This window comes from Acartia tonsa, chromosome 5, assembly GCF_053477335.1.
Source record: "Acartia tonsa isolate MP-2025a chromosome 5, ASM5347733v1, whole genome shotgun sequence".
Classification (NCBI taxonomy): domain Eukaryota; kingdom Metazoa; phylum Arthropoda; class Copepoda; order Calanoida; family Acartiidae; genus Acartia; species Acartia tonsa.
Window position 1 is genome coordinate 49,016,113 of NC_137264.1, and position 15,989 is coordinate 49,032,101.

Consider the following 15,989-nt stretch of genomic DNA (forward strand, 5'->3'; position numbering starts at 1 on the left):
TCAAAATTGAAAAAAATATTACCAATTTTAGATAAATAAAAGATGATTAAAATAACCACCTAATTTCGAAACCAGACCGTGATAAAAATCCTAATTGAGTGAAATTATTAATATTGGAAAGATGCCGGAAAGTTCAGGATATAACAGCAATAGCGCCATGTCTATTGAAGAATACCATACTCAGGTAAGTTCAAAAAGAAGACTAAAGAGAACAGTATAATAGGTTTTGCCCTTGGATCCAGGGACGTCCAAGGGGAGGTGGAAGGGTTAAATGATTGATTAACCCCCCTCCCCCCCACAAATAAGAAAAGCTTGGAATTTCTTGCTCGCTTGACCCCAAAATTTTATAGTAATTTCATCAAAATTTTTATTTTCCACTTTTTACCCCCCCTAAAAAAATAAAAAAGCTTGAACGTCCTTGCTCGGTCCACCCCAATATGTTGTATGAATTTTATCCTTTGAATTGTTAGCCCTTTTTAGGGAACTAGGGATTGCGTCCCTAGCATCTAGCGGATATTCGATTTAAAAAGAAAAGATTTGGGCACAAAATTGCATGAAAATCTAATGGCCTATACCTAACCATATACACATGAGTCCAATCTGATAATTTATTTTTAGGCAATTTGAGGAAATTTTAATTCCCCGATAAACTAAAAGCTTTTCATAATAGTTCTTTCATAATTTCTTTTCAGTATTGGAACAAGTTGAGAGCGGCCATCGACACAATGTTGGACAACGCCCCTGGGGGATACACCCCCATCTCATACGAGGAGATGTACAGCGCGGTGTACAAGTGTGTTTGCAAACAGTTCAGTGAAAAGTTGTACTTCGACCTCATTAACCATATCCGAACAAGGTATTAAGGTTGATATTTTTATTTGCGGAAGTGTTGACAAAAACTATACTTGAATTATTAAAAATTGAATTTTACTTCCTTAATGTTAAATGATATTAACAATTCATGATGCATTTTAAGTCTTCATATAGGAAATTTTAAAATCGGGGTAACATTTTTGATAAACCTTTATCTTTATTAAATGTAAACAGTTGATTTCATATGTTAAGATCCCGTAAATTTATGTGTTTCAAGACTTTAAAACAGGATTAGAACGCTAAAATTAAGGATAGCTGTTTATTCACAGTTAACATTGTAATCCTTCAAGCAACTTCAAATGCCTTGTTTTATTTTTTTCTCTTTTAAAGTCTTGGAACACATAAGTTGACGTAATCTTGACATATAAAAACATCCCTTTTATCAATTTTGTAAGTTAATTTTAATCCATGCTTTAAACTTATATTGATTAAATTGTATCAGGATTGCCGAGTGCTCCAGATTAATGCACGACGTGCCGGATGATCAAATTATTGCCAAGTTTCACGAATCTTTGTCCAGGTTCGTAACAATTATAGAAATAAGATTCGTTTTAACTTTGAAAAAAAGGATATCTATGTCGTAAAACAGCGCAACAATAATACATATTTGTATATAAAAGAATGATGATATGTTGTAAATTTGTAAAAGTTTCATTTTACCCTTAATCCTGTCCATGATCAAAATAAAGACCATTTTAATAGTACTTTTCGAAATCTTACTAGAAACAAATTAAGTTACTTCAGTTAATTGGATAAATCTTTTTGAATATAAACTTTTAGGTATCTGCACGCTGTTAGCGGCATTGTTCCAATTTTCACGTACATGAACAGGTTCTATCTGGAAACAAAACTACACACTCAACTCCAGGAATATATTTCTCATTAATATTCACAATTTTAAGTCTTAATCACATACTTCCTTTCATTGGAATTCTGTTTCTTTAATGTCAAAAAGCATTTAAAATTACGTAGTGGTCTGATCATCACTAATGTAAAGAATATGTTCTACTCGACATATTATATTTTATCTAATCAAGTTTTTCCAAAAAAAGTGTGAAGACGTTTGGACTATTCAAACTACAAATAATGATAAATAATACGACTGATTCAGACGGAACTGTTAAAACTTTTTATAATCGGGTTTACTGATGTCCACATTAAAAGACTCATTCCAAGGTTCCAAAAGTTCAAGATCATCTTGAATTAATATCATAGGATTAAATAAGTTTAAATAGCTTATTTCACTTAAAACTACATAAAACTAAAAAGGCTGCAAAACTAAAAATTATTCTTTCGAAAGTGTCATTAGCTTGTCATTACTTGTCCTTGTTTATTAATATTTTACAAATCTTGAACTTTATTTGTTATCTAGAATGCTGGAAGCTCAATCCAGACCCTTTTCAATTCATCCAGAAACAATGGCAGGAAAATAAGATTATATTATTATCTACCTATGCTGCTGCGATGCACCACAGTGGGGCAGAGATAGGATTAAAATATTGTTTTGCAGATTGCAATGAACTTGATTTTGCGTTTTCTGTAGAGACAATTATCATTTACCGATCAGAACCCATGAGGGAGTTCTAAGAAATTTCTTAATAAGGTGAAGCTTGATAAATATAGGTACTATAAAATACGCTTCCTAAATACCAACTAAGTTGAACTTAAATTTTTATTTTAGTGTCGATAAAATGGATAAATACCTACACAAAAAAAAAATTTCTAACTTATGGAAAACTATATTTTTATGGGCTTTGAAGGTTGGAAAAAACCCTAGGTAATAGGTTTATGAAAATTTGTAAGATAGTTTTTGACCATTAATTCCTAATTTTGCATTATTTACCACGAAAATAGGAATGTATTTTTATCTATTCCTTTTAAATCTAAGTAGAAAACCTGCATACACATCCTGTGGTATGGTAATATTGAGTAAGCACTCATGTTGAATTGTTAATTAAATATCACATTGAAGCTCATATTGCGACAAATGCTTGACTCCCGCATCATATCTAATCTATTCATGTTGAACATTAAATGGTAGGTGCTAATCTTAAGTTATGGATTCAGGAATCTGCAAAATGTTAAACCAACTGAACACCAGTTATGGGCGCCAGTATCCAGGTTTGTTCCAGCACTACCTGCCAAATATCGGCCCTATGATGACCGAAAACGACCTCCAGGCACAAATGGAAGAAGAGAGGAGGGTACAGGTATGCAATTTTAAAGCACAGCTACCCTTTTTTCAGGTGAACAACATGATGTTATCATGTATAGGGATGAGATACAACCATAGGATGTGAAGGAAGGTATGCACTCATACGAGTAATATAACATTTGATTTCAGACCCTCACTGAGACACTATTTACACCAGCTTATCCTAACTTTATCATGTATCCTACTGTAATCCAACCTAAAAATGGAATCTATTTGTAAGCGTAGGGATAATCATAATTATCACACCTTCAAAGCTCTTTGTATGTAGATCCTAGATCTGTAAACGAATGGTTAACCACTCACCCACAAAAGTTTTGTCCAACCGACTGACATACTGAAAACAATAGTAAGCTAAAATGAATTTTTAAATAATGATTAAAAATTCTCATTAATTGTTTGACAAATATGTCGCATTCAGTGAATTTAGACATCCTTGAGGCTCCAACAATTTCACTTCATTTTCTTCTTTTATCAAAACTTTGTTTCATAATGTTAATTGTTATCGTCATTAGGCAATTTATCTATTGTTCATAATTTGATGTTACGTACATAATTAATAAATATCTGTTTCGGTACTTTGGGCCGAATATCTCGGTACTTAGGCCTACGTGGCCGTCTACGAGATCTTAAGTGCATGAAGCACAATCATCCTCACTACTTCCAATGAATAAGGCACTGATGCAGTTACAAATAGTGTATTTACACCATGAAACGGTGGGATCTAAAAAGATAATAACAAAATTAATACAAAATATTAAAATGTTTCAACGAATAAGAAAACGTGCATATTTTTTTAATAGAAACTGATAAATTTCAAACAGAATCATTTTAAAATATATAAAATTATTCGTAGGTAAAAATAAGTCAATGATTTGGTCTATTTTAATGAAAAAATAAAGAAATCAATTTGCTATATCTTAAACCAAAAAAAATCACTCTATTCTTCAAAATTCAAAGGTTAAAAAGAAAGAATACTCACCAGTCTTAATTCATATCAAGCCAGGAAGTATATAGAGGTAAAAAAAAACACACAGCTAACCACTCATTCTATGCAGAACAGGATTTTTCGTCACATAACATGTGCCGTGCTGAGGGCATCAAACAATACAAAGGAAGAAAGCGCGTGGGGGCGCATACATATGGCTATGCCGCGCTTCATTGCTTAGATAATATGATTTCAAACTACAAAAGTCGTCTTCTGCTTATATTTCTAGTAAGGTTTAGGTGGGGTTCGATCCCGCAAGGAACACACTATATAAGTACCAAGACACACCCGCCTGTGAACTGAGGAATCGAACACATCATTAACATTCTTTGCAATTTTGTGTGCAGACAGTGTCCACAAAAGTCAAAACTCATGACCACATAAATCACAAGAGTTTAAAAAATGGCCCTATGGCCTCAAGTTTGCTCGTAAAAAACATTCACGAATATCCACAACAACTCAAACTGCCTCACTTACACATTATAAGCAGGAATAAAGGAATAGGAGAAAATGCATACATCATTGAAGACTTTCACATTTCCCATTCACACACAACATTGGTGCCACATAGCCTCACAACTAAAACAAAAGAATTCAATTTTGAATTTGCTTTTTGAATTAATTTGCTAGACCATAATTACAAAGGTACCCAAACATTCATCAGGTACCCAAAAGGGTTTTTTAAAAATAATATTTTATACGATAGAATAAAATATCTTTAAATCTAAACATCAAAACTGTATCATAAAATCATCATAAGGTAAATCATCAAAATTAAATAGTTCAATCAGATCTTTTACTCAAAAGAAAGAAAGAAATAAATAAAATCAGAAAACTTCTTTTCAATCAAATCTTTTACTCAAAAAAGAAAGAAAGAAATAATAAAATCAGAAAAACTTCGTTTCAATCAAATCTTTTTACTCAAAAGAGAAAGAAAGAAATAATAAAATCAGAAAAACTTCGTTTCAATCAAATCTTTTTACTCAAAAAAGAAAGAAAGAAATAAATATAAAAGAGTACCTAATCTTTCATTAGGAGCTCATAATCAATCATAATAATAAAACGAATCCTTAATGCTAAAAATGAAATGCATTAAAATTATCGAAATAAATAAAGCATCCTTAAATCTAAGAACACACAAAATGACTGTATCAAATCATCAAAATAAAACTTCAAATGAAATTAAAAATGCATTTTTGAAATATGCAAATCTAAATTAAGCTCAGAAAAATGAAAAGGACTTTAAAAATTGTTGACTTAACATTTTCTTATCAAAAAATTTGAACAAAACTTGCTCTTTGGTTACGTAGGTAATAAGCTTTTATCTACGAACTCTCTAAATCTTTGGCGTAATTGCTTTCCAACAGGATACAGTCAATACACACAAAATAATCATATTCAGTTCCAGCTGAATATTCAAACTACAAACATTTTAAAATAATTGCAAGAATCAATTATTTTATATGCCTGGCACAAGAATCCCTGCCTCCGGCTACCAAGTCGACAATTCTTTTCTTTGAGCTAGCTGTGGGCAGGGTTTCTGGCACCGGACTCAAACATCTTTAACATAAAAGTTAAAATTAATCAATAATAATTCATCAAATCAATTATCAAATTATTCATCAAATCTCTGCTTCAAGAAAATCAAAACAAATCAAAGTACATCTGCTGTGTTCATGAAAATTACTGCTTTTTTGTTTTTTAGGTAAATCTTCAGAACGAAATAAAATAATCTTAATATATAGTTAATATTAAATTATTTTGTAATGCATGTAAATATATGAAAAGAAAATAATTTTTCAAATGATTAAATGTTGTTTCATTCTTATTTCTTATCAATATATCATATTTCACGTCTGTTAAACAAGAAACGACAATAATGCTTCGCATCCAAATTTAAAAAATACGTACCTAAGATTTTTTACGCGAAAAAATCCCAGGTCCCGATCAAATAAATCCGTAAAGAAAACTTATGTATTCGAATAGAAAACTTTAGTTTTATGCGTTGGAAATAAAATTTGAGCTCATTTATAATTTTAAACGAAATTGTAAGGAAATTTGCGTCAATTATAAATTTTAAGAAATGGGTAATTTCTTTAAAAAAAATACTGCTTCAATTTTAATATATGCGATAAAAATGAAGGTAAAGTTAATTTAAAATATGCATAGTTTATCTTAAATTAATTCTGTGACATTCACATAAAATAATAATCAATATTTTAATAATACCATACATCGTGTTCATTATTATAAATGCTTAAACATGAATGAAAAATATATGTACCTAGGAAAATAATTGCTAAAAAGTATTTTCTCAAGGTTTAAAATTGTCCGAAATCGCTAGGTACGTATATTACTACGAATCTCTGCTCTCGGAATGAAAAAAATCTTTACGCGTGGATTAATAGGAATCCCAGCTTCCGGAGTGAAAGAAAACTTTTGTACATGAATTGTTAGAAATCTCTGCCTCCGGAATGAAAGAAAATCTTTGATTTGCTTACAAATTTAAACAAATATCTTGATTTTCTGCGATAATCTTTTAAAATAGTAATGAGGAATATTTTAAACATTATCATAATAATATTACATGTTGTGTTCTTTACTTTAATGCATTATTTCATATGAGAATCTGAGAAATAACATTTTTTAAGTAAACGTGAATCATGAAAAAAATACCTCGAAAAATAATTTGTAAAAAAAATCTATTTTTCTCAATTTAAAAATCTGCAAAATCATTTGGTATTTAATACACACGAACTTTTGCTTTTCAAAATCATACTTAAAGAAACAAAATCTTTTAAAATCTGCTTCAAAAGTTTAACAGTTTTGTAGAATTTTTGTGCTTAAATATGAACAATAAAATTAGTTGAATAATGAATACTTATTCTTTACAGAACCCATTTTGGTTCCCTTCACAAGCCTAATATATAACTTGTAACATTTCTTCTCTTTAGGAGATCATTTTCACACATAAATGGTTTATGTCGTAGATTAGATGTGCAGGGATAGGTATTTCTGTCGGTACTTCCCTGGCCAGCTTGGCTACAAAAAATCCGCGGCTGGACTGCTTCAAAATGACCACCCTGTATCGAATACAAAGTGTCGGCGGCCATTATCACATGGCACTAATTTAATTGCACAAGAGAAATATTCTATAATTTTCTCTGTTGTGGAGACAGCCCTCAAAGCTGCTCCGCTTCCTCCAACCATCTTCAGCAGTTGGAAGCCTCTTCGGCAGTGATTATCAACACTACCAACCTCAATGTTGTCTGCAACAGCAACAACTTCAGTATTAACTGCAATACTATCAGCATCAGCGTCAACTGCAACAACTTCAACACTAGAATTGGCTGCAACTCTGACGACAGCAGCAACGGCTGGAACGTGAACATCATCATCAGAAACGGCCGCGGCGCTGTCACCAACATCATGAGAATTAGATACAACACAACCAACATCAGCATTGTGAACGACTACGGCAACACCCACCGTAGCAATGTTATCAACGGCTACAGCACTATCTTCAATATAATCAGGATTGACTGCAACACAAACAACATTATCATCAGTAACGGCTACGGCAACACCCGCCGTAGCAATGTTGTAAACGGCTGCAGCAGTATCTTCAACATCAGAATTGACTGCAACACAAACAACAGCATCAACAACAGCTTCACAAGCAGAACCAACAGGTTCATCATCAACAGCTACGGCAGTGCTCGCCCCAGCGGTGTTGTTAACGGCTGCATCTCTATCTATAACATCAGAATTGACTGCAACACAAACAACAGCATCAACAACAGCTTCACAAGCAGAACCAACAGGTTCATCATCAACAGCTACGGCAGTGCTCGCCCCAGCAGTGTTGTTAACGGCTGCATCTCTATCTATAACATCAGAATTGACTGCAACACAAACAACAGCATCAACAACAGCTACGGCAGTGCTCGCCGTAGCAGTGTTTTTCTTCTTAGAAGGCAAACAAGGCTCAACATTGGCCTTGGCCAATAAGTAAAACATACTGGCGATATCATCAACTAAAGTGCCAGGCGGTTTCACAAAACCATTTTGAATTATGGCGGCAGCTTTAGCCCATAGAGAGATGAACTCAACTCTACAGTTATATAGATCATCGCCTGCTATCTCCATCATGAATTTCAATGATTTAAGACCTTCGATAGCTTTGAGAGTCTTTTTCAGTTCACCATAATTTTTTTGCGCTGTAACAAGTTTGCTATATTGAGCCATAATGTCACTTTAACTTGCACTGATTACAATTATGGTTGGTAACGTCTAAAGTTCATCAAATAAATCATTTCAGATCACCATAACTTTTTTGCGCTTTGACAAGTTCGCTATATTGAGCCATAATGTCACTTTAACTAGCACTGATTACAATTATGGTTGGTAACGTCTAGAGTTCATCAAATAAATCATTTCAAATCACCATAACTTTTTTGCGCTTTGACAAGTTCGCTATATTGAGCCATAATGTCACTTTAACTAGCACTGATTACAGTTATAGTCTGGTCTGGAGAGTATTCAATAATCCAGCACATTAACAGTAACATCATCCAGTACAGCTTCTTCTTCGGCTGACAGACTTGATTACCGTTTCATTGTTTCGGTACTTTGGGCCGAATATCTCAGTACTTAGGCCTACGTGGCCGTCTACGAGATCTTAAGTGCATGAAGCACAATCATCCTCACTACTTCCAATGAATAAGGCACTGATGCAGTTACAAATAGTGTATTTACACCATGAAACGGTGGGATCTGAAAAGATAATAACAAAATTAATACAAAATATTAAAATGTTTCAACGAATAAGAAAACGTGCATATTTTTTTAATAGAAACTGATAAATTTCAAACAGAATCATTTTAAAATATATAAAATTATTCGTAGGTAAAAATAAGTCAATGATTTGGTCTATTTTAATGAAAAAATAAAGAAATCAATTTGCTATATCTTAAACCAAAAAAATCACTCTATTCTTCAAAATTCAAAGGTTTAAAAGAAAGAATACTCACCAGTCTTAATTCATATCAAGCCAGGAAGTATATAGAGGTAAAAAAAAACACACAGCTAACCACTCATTCTATGCAGAACAGGATTTTTCATCACATAACATGTGCCGTGCTGAGGGCATCAAACAATACAAAGGAAGAAAGCGCGTGGGGGCGCATACATATGGCTATGCCGCGCTTCATTGCTTAGATAATATGATTTCAAACTACAAAAGTCGTCTTCTGCTTATATTTCTAGTAAGGTTTAGGTGGGGTTCGATCCCGCAAGGAACACACTATATAAGTACCAAGACAATATCATTTTAACGTAATATAAAAGGATAAACAAAAGAATTCACTGAAACATTCAGTTAAACCAACAAAACATAAAATAGTTAAGCTATTCTAAAGTTAGGGTGAGGCGGGGCTAAACCGGTAGTTTTTTTCGGTTTTTTGAAAAAAAATGGGGTAAATATTAATATTTTCAAATGAAACCAAGACCATCAGAAAGCTTAAGGAAAAGACTATCAGGTCCTTAAAGGACGTTATCCTAGAACTTTTAGAAGTTTGTCATAATTGGACTCACAGAAATTACCGACCTTTACCCAACAGTGGGGCTAATCCGGTAACGTCTTTTCAACCTAAAAAACTCTATGTAAAACGGCCAAACAGCCAGTAACATAAATAATCATAATTAATATAGGTTTCAGGGAATATCCACAAAAAATTTCATAAGGATCGGACTATTCCTTCTATGTCAAAAATCATTTTATTTTAAACACGAGAAATTTTGATTTTTTTTCTCACAAAAATTTTCTTAAAAAATAAAAGGGGGGGGGGGCGAAAGTGACACTTTTTGAAACCAAAACTAAGAGTCAACAAAGGAACTCAACTAAAAAAAGGGTTACAGGTCTGAGATTTTGCATGGCAGTTGCTTTATAGGGGTACAATATGGAACTGTGAAGAAACGGCGGCGCAACCGCCGAAAACCGCCGTTTCCCGCCGTAATTTTTGTTGCCTTTTCTCGGCGGTTTTCGGCGGTTGCGCCGCCGTTTCTTCACAGTTCCATATTGTACCCCTATAAAGCAACTGCCATGCAAAATGTCAGACCTGTAACTCTTTTTTTAGTTGAGTTCCTTTGACTTTTAGTTTTGGTTTCAAAAAGTGTCACTTTCGCCCCCCCCCCCTTTAAATTTTTTTATATAAAAAACCTGTTCTATTAACTTTTTGGCCTAATTCTCAAAAAGCCCACATTGAATTTTAGATTTTACCAAAGAAAATTTAAGTCGATTTTGAATTTTTTTTCGACGTTACCGAAAAAGACCCCTCGCGAACTTTGGTCATTTTTGAAAAAAAATATTAACTCTACATTTAAGCTCTCAACGGATTTGGAAAGAGCGGGCAATTCTTAGTTCCAAAGGTTTTTACGGATCAGTTCTAGGTCTTACCAATTTTTGCCTAGGTCGATCTTTAAATAGAGTTAAAGACTCTAGTTGGCTAGGTGTCGCTTCGGGTACTAGACCTCTCTCCACGCACCTTGGAACATACATACAATACTTATGATTGCGGTGTAAAGCGTCCAATAACCCATTAGACAACCAACTCTCTGAGATGCACGACCTTTGTCAGATAAGTCCCAACTGTGCATGGTAGCGAGTTGCGCCTGTTTTGGGCCAAGGCATTCCCCCCCCCCCCACTCTAACTAATTTTCCTTATATTTTCACTTTACACTTTTTTTAATATTGACATGTTTGAAATATTGAAGTAAATGTCAAGTAAAAATATAGGGGAATTTTTTTTATCTCAGATGATTGTAAGTTGTCTAATTTAGCTTGAAAAAGCAAAAACAAATTTTTTCGGGAAACGGCTGTTCCAACGCCGTTTCTTCACTGTTCCACATTGTACCTCTTTAAAGCTACTGTCATGCCAAATCTCAGAGCTGTAATTCTTTATTTATTTGAGTTCCTTTGACTAAGTTTTGGTTTCAAAAAGTGTCACTTCCGCCCCCTCCCTTTAATATGTAATCACTGTCTTTGTTTCATTCCTAAGAAAACAAATTGTTTTATTCTTTAGAATCAAAACAAAAAATGAATATGTTTTAGAAATAAATAATTTTATCAACAAGTAGAGTAGCTAAGACAACGCACATAAACATATATGTGCATTAATCAAAATATAAAATGCGTATTTTGTTTTATTCTTAAACATGCATAATGATTGTGGGAATTTAAAAAAAAAATCTGTCTGTTAGGCTTTTAATAAGCCTCACAGAATCGTAATATCGGGTTTTCAACTTATTTGACATATGTTTAAGCCCTGCAGAGCTAGATACCCCGCAGGTAAAGGGCTTCGCCGATAGATTGCAATAATAAACCTGTTTATTTTTAGGAGGAACTGCGTCGCCAGGGCTGGGGCGGTGCTTCTGGTATGGAGCGGAAGCGTGGCTTCGAACCTGATCACTATGAATCTTCAGTTTCTATGGGCACTTAAGGGATCTCATTCACAAATAATTTCATATTCTTGATAAAATAAACATTGCGATTTCATTTTCAAAGGTTTTACCTTAAATGCTTTTTTGCAGAAAGGGAGAGAACAATAGGAGGTTAGATTATTCTTTAATCCCCACTTTCCAGGTACAAAAGACAGATTATCACAAATAAGAATTTCGGAAGATTGATTTATCGTTCATTGTCCCTTTCCCTGTATCCCAAGCTTCATGGCCAAGGCATTTCAAAGGGGTAGTTGCACGAAGTGCATTTAAACTTAAACTTAGTTAACTGCATATTTTTTTCTGTTCAATAGCTTAAACTACATTTATAGGACATATATTTGATAGAATTTAATTTTCTACCAGTTAGTTTTAAAATTATCAAGGATTATGTTTTTTATATAAAATAAATGCATCTTATATTGCTGTCCTGTTTTCACAAAAACAGCATGATGACTATTTTGGTGGTGCCTAATTGATTCCTATTTCTTGTGATCTAAAATTATATATATTAGATGGTATTCTTGTGACTTATGCTTGCAATTAACCTTGCTAAATGCACTTCATGCAACTATCCCTTTGGGCTAAAACTATTCTATTAGTAATACAAGGATAGGTTAACTTAAGATAAATCATAATACTTAATTTTTGATATGTACTCTCCCTTTCAAATCAACAATTTTGTCTATTTTATTTTTAAAAAAACCTATTCTGATGCCTATATGTATAATAATTACCAATATCACGTACAAAAAATAGTCTATAGCATATAATATACCGGTAAAACAAACATGTACATATATTATAAAAAAACAACATTTTAGATTAAAAATATCTGAATAGAACAATTTTAATATATTTATTTTGAAGATCAAAAATGAAAAATAACTTGTTTTATTTAAATTCACGTTATTCATACCTATATCTGTTGTTGCAGTTTTTCCTGTTCTTGTTAAGTCTAAAATGCTTTATTTTTCTCAATTTTAATGTACTTTTTTATGGTACCAAAGGTATATTGTTAAGAGTTCAGATACATTTTTACTGTTTTAGAATTGAATTAATGTCAAATCTTTTTAAATTAAAAAATTACATTCAAAAATTCTTGCCTTAAATTATATCAATTTTATATTTTTAACGTGAGTTTGAGTCGCAGTATAACGATTTGTCCCTAAGTATTGAAACAAAAACAAACATACATTTTAAGAGTTAAATTAGATAATTTTAGAAATTATGTTCTGATAAATGAACAAATTAAACTTAACTCAACGAAAGTATAGATATATACGGGATTTCGGACGTACTGTCATATCCTAACCAGAAAGTAGCCGCGATACTAAAACTTAACAATGATGCCAGTCTATGCAATTTTTTATTGAAGTCCTTTTTAAAAAATCCACGAAAATGTCTGTGAAGGATAGCATTCAATGCCGGGGAGGTAGGGGTATTCATGTTTGTATTCATTTATGCAATAACTTCTTAATAAATAGCCCTTGCTTAATGTAAATAATAAAATGTAATTTTAAAATAACAAGAATTTAAGTATTGCAAAAAAAAATATTTTATTCTGCTTAAAATATTGTTTTTTTTTATTAATAAGAGAACTTTTCGCCTACACAGTTTTATATTTTATTATTAGGAAAAGAGAAAAATATTCTTTATAAAATCTAATAAATATTTTTTAAAAATATCAGGGGGATTGGCACTAAAACCTCTTCAAGTGGGGTGGGGCTGGCATTCTATGAGTCTTTGTTATTTTTAATTTGTTTTTTTAGGTTTTAAGACTAGATGAAGAGATATTTTTTTGTTACTAAACAAGTTATTTAAGTGTCAATCCCTCTTTAAAAATTGTTGGAATTATTTTTAGCATAGCATTTAATTGTTACAATTTTCAAAACATAATTTTATACCTATCAATTATATCAAAAATTCTAGTTATTTTATAATTCTTGCTAATGGAACAGATATTAGCAATTTTAATTAGGTAACGTTAGATTAAAATTAAACTGAAATGGGTAAGAACCAAAGTTTTAACGGATTTAACATTACATAATTCAAATTGTTGAAAGTTCTTTTAATCTGATCTGATTATTCTATAAATTAAAAATGAATTCTTTTATAACTTGAAATGCCTTTTTTATCTTTAATTTTTCTGTTCAATATTTCCAAATTTATAATACCTGTACCTGATTTCAGATTTGTTGAGTGAAAAAAAATGGGGAAAGACAACAAGGGTGGAGCCAAAGGGGGCGGAGCTAAGGGCGGTGACAAGGGAGGAGGCAAGAAAGGTGGCAAGGAGGATGGGGGAGATAAGAAGGAGGCAAAAGGAGGAACTTCGGTCAATGTAAGACATATCCTCTGTGAAAAACAATCAAAGTAAGATTTTAAGTTATATAACAACAACGAGGATGACAATAATCATAAAGCGAAGTATTTACTATACATATTACAAAAATATCAACAATGGCTGTGCCAAATTTTAAGATAGGGGCGAGGCAAGATTGCCATATTTTGCAGCCAACACAACCAAATAAAACCACTATAATTTAGCTTGGTAGTTGATAAAATGGCGTTGGAATTGCCTGCGCCTATGTTCATCTGTTCCAAAATTGTACCACACTTAGACTCAGTTCCTTTGTGTTGGGTTTAAAAAGTAACTAGCACTTTTACGTCATATTATTTAGTTTTTGTGTCTCCGGATAAACTTTGCAGATACTATAGCCTCAATGAACATTGAGTTACAGTCGAACAGCCGGCCAAAACTATATTTACTAGAAGCCCTACTTATAAATCTGATTGATTTCTGTTTTTTAGATGCATGGAAGCTCTGGAAAAAATAAAGGCTGGTGGAAAATTTAACGAAATCGCCGCACAATACAGCGAGGATAAGGCTAGGTCAGGCGGCTCCTTGGGATGGATGGTGAGCATTTGGTTCTTTACCCGCTACTGCAGCGTGAAATGTTTTTTTTTTCGTTTAATGGATATTTTTAACACGCTCAACGTGTTCTACAAAGCTTAGCCTCCCTCACTATGTCTGTAACTACATTTTTTTTTGTGTAATGCATGTTTTATATTGAAATTTAAACAGGTATATCTGTTGTCTGGGCGGATTATTAGTATTTTTATAGAGTAGGTGCATCATTTAACCAGCCACAAATTTGTTCTTTGTACCTTGTTTCTTCATAAAAGTTATGATTTCAAAAGAAACAATCACAACTGTTTCCATTAGTAGAGCAATTGCATTTTAATTTGATATGGAATAGTAAACTTTAATACAATTATAACTAAGTAAAAGCAAAGCTGTCTCAATTTATCTCTGTTGATTCAGGAATGGTCCGGCCAAATACTGGTTTTGGGATCGGATCCCTTTTGGGCAGTTTTGGGCAACCCCGATTGTTAGGGGGTATGTAAAAGCAAAATATGCTTTTTTTGACATTTGCCCAAAAGGGTGCCTAAAACCTCCTTTTGGGCAATTGGGCAACCCAAAATTACTTGCTCAATAGTCCATCCCTGGTTGTTATCATAGTTTTTTTTTATTTTGTGAAACTTGACAGAAATAAAGGTCTTATTAATTAACTTATTTGAAGAATAGCTACGTTTCTTGAGAGATAAAAACGATGCAAAAACTAGACATCTTAAATAATAGATACATTATTTAATTAGTTTGAAACATGGAATTTTCCACACAAAAAAAATAATATTTTTCTTGATGCTGGTAGGGAAAAGACAAGGACTAGTTATTAAACTAGCAGCAAACATTCTTTTACAAAATAATTATAAGCTCCAGAAGCCGTCTGATTTTTTAATTGAATGGAAAATTAACATACCATAGTTTGTCCCATCTTATTGTTGCTAATATTTAATATATTCAACTTTTTTTGTTTTTTAAATTAATCTATCATATAGGGTGCTCCTAGTTTTTAAGCTTGTCTATTTTTATACCCTAACAAATCATTTAAAAGTATCTACTATCTCTAAAATTTGGGTTTCTTCTCTTTGTTTATAATTGTCCTTGTTTTACAATAAGTTGTAGAGGCGATGTACTCCAAAATTTGCAACATGTTTTTATCATCGACCCTCTTGTCTCTTGTAAGATCAATATTGACTTTAGTTTGAACTTGAAATTTTGTCAGTAACATATCTCGTGTTTTATATAAAAATTTCCAATATTCTATAGTTTGCTCGCCTTTCTAGTGAATCTTCTATACCTAGACTGATGGTTTAGCTATGGAGAAAAAAATTTTCTCCACTGTTAGTTTGAACTAGACAATTTAGAGTTAGTAAAAATATCCAAAGTTTTTATAGCGAATGAGAGACCGATATTTTAACTAGGGTTGGGCCGGATATCCGGCCATTTTCAATATCCGGCCGGATACCGGATATTGAAACTATCCGGCCGGATATCCGGCTCTATAATTTTTT

General features: G+C 32.5%; 3 protein-coding genes across 4 annotated transcripts in view; 2 read left to right on the forward strand and 1 right to left on the reverse strand.

Annotated features, from left to right (window-relative positions):
- LOC145319718 (CDK2-associated and cullin domain-containing protein 1-like) lies at window positions 1-13,764 on the forward strand. Of its 2 annotated transcripts, XR_013880006.1 has the most exons (9): window positions 1-184; window positions 693-856; window positions 1,316-1,393; window positions 1,654-1,738; window positions 1,982-2,049; window positions 2,246-2,295; window positions 2,938-3,083; window positions 11,471-11,637; window positions 13,637-13,764. XR_013880006.1 is itself a non-coding variant. In XM_080162027.1 (8 exons), exons 1-8 carry the CDS (start codon window positions 122-124, stop codon window positions 11,570-11,572), a joined length of 756 nt encoding a protein of 251 aa, XP_080018153.1. In that variant the 5' UTR covers window positions 1-121; the 3' UTR covers window positions 11,573-11,641. The 2 variants fall into 2 exon arrangements, 1 of the variants encoding a protein (XP_080018153.1); XM_080162027.1 differs by lacking the exon at window positions 13,637-13,764 and having other exon boundaries at window positions 11,471-11,641.
- On the reverse strand, window positions 3,651-9,324 carry LOC145319714 (uncharacterized). Its single transcript, XM_080162022.1, has 2 exons — window positions 9,107-9,324; window positions 3,651-8,849 (listed from the first exon to the last, which is right to left on the reverse strand). Exon 2 carries the CDS (start codon window positions 8,319-8,321, stop codon window positions 7,143-7,145), a length of 1,179 nt encoding a protein of 392 aa, XP_080018148.1. The 5' UTR covers window positions 8,322-8,849; window positions 9,107-9,324; the 3' UTR covers window positions 3,651-7,142.
- Window positions 13,735-15,989, forward strand: part of LOC145319722 (peptidyl-prolyl cis-trans isomerase NIMA-interacting 4) — a 3,225-nt gene continuing 970 nt past the window's right edge. Inside the window, exons 1-2 of the mRNA XM_080162032.1 lie at window positions 13,735-13,943; window positions 14,382-14,487. Of these exons, the coding sequence (XP_080018158.1) occupies window positions 13,783-13,943; window positions 14,382-14,487 (267 nt within the window). The 5' untranslated portion in view covers window positions 13,735-13,782. The remainder of the gene's footprint in view (window positions 13,944-14,381; window positions 14,488-15,989) is intronic.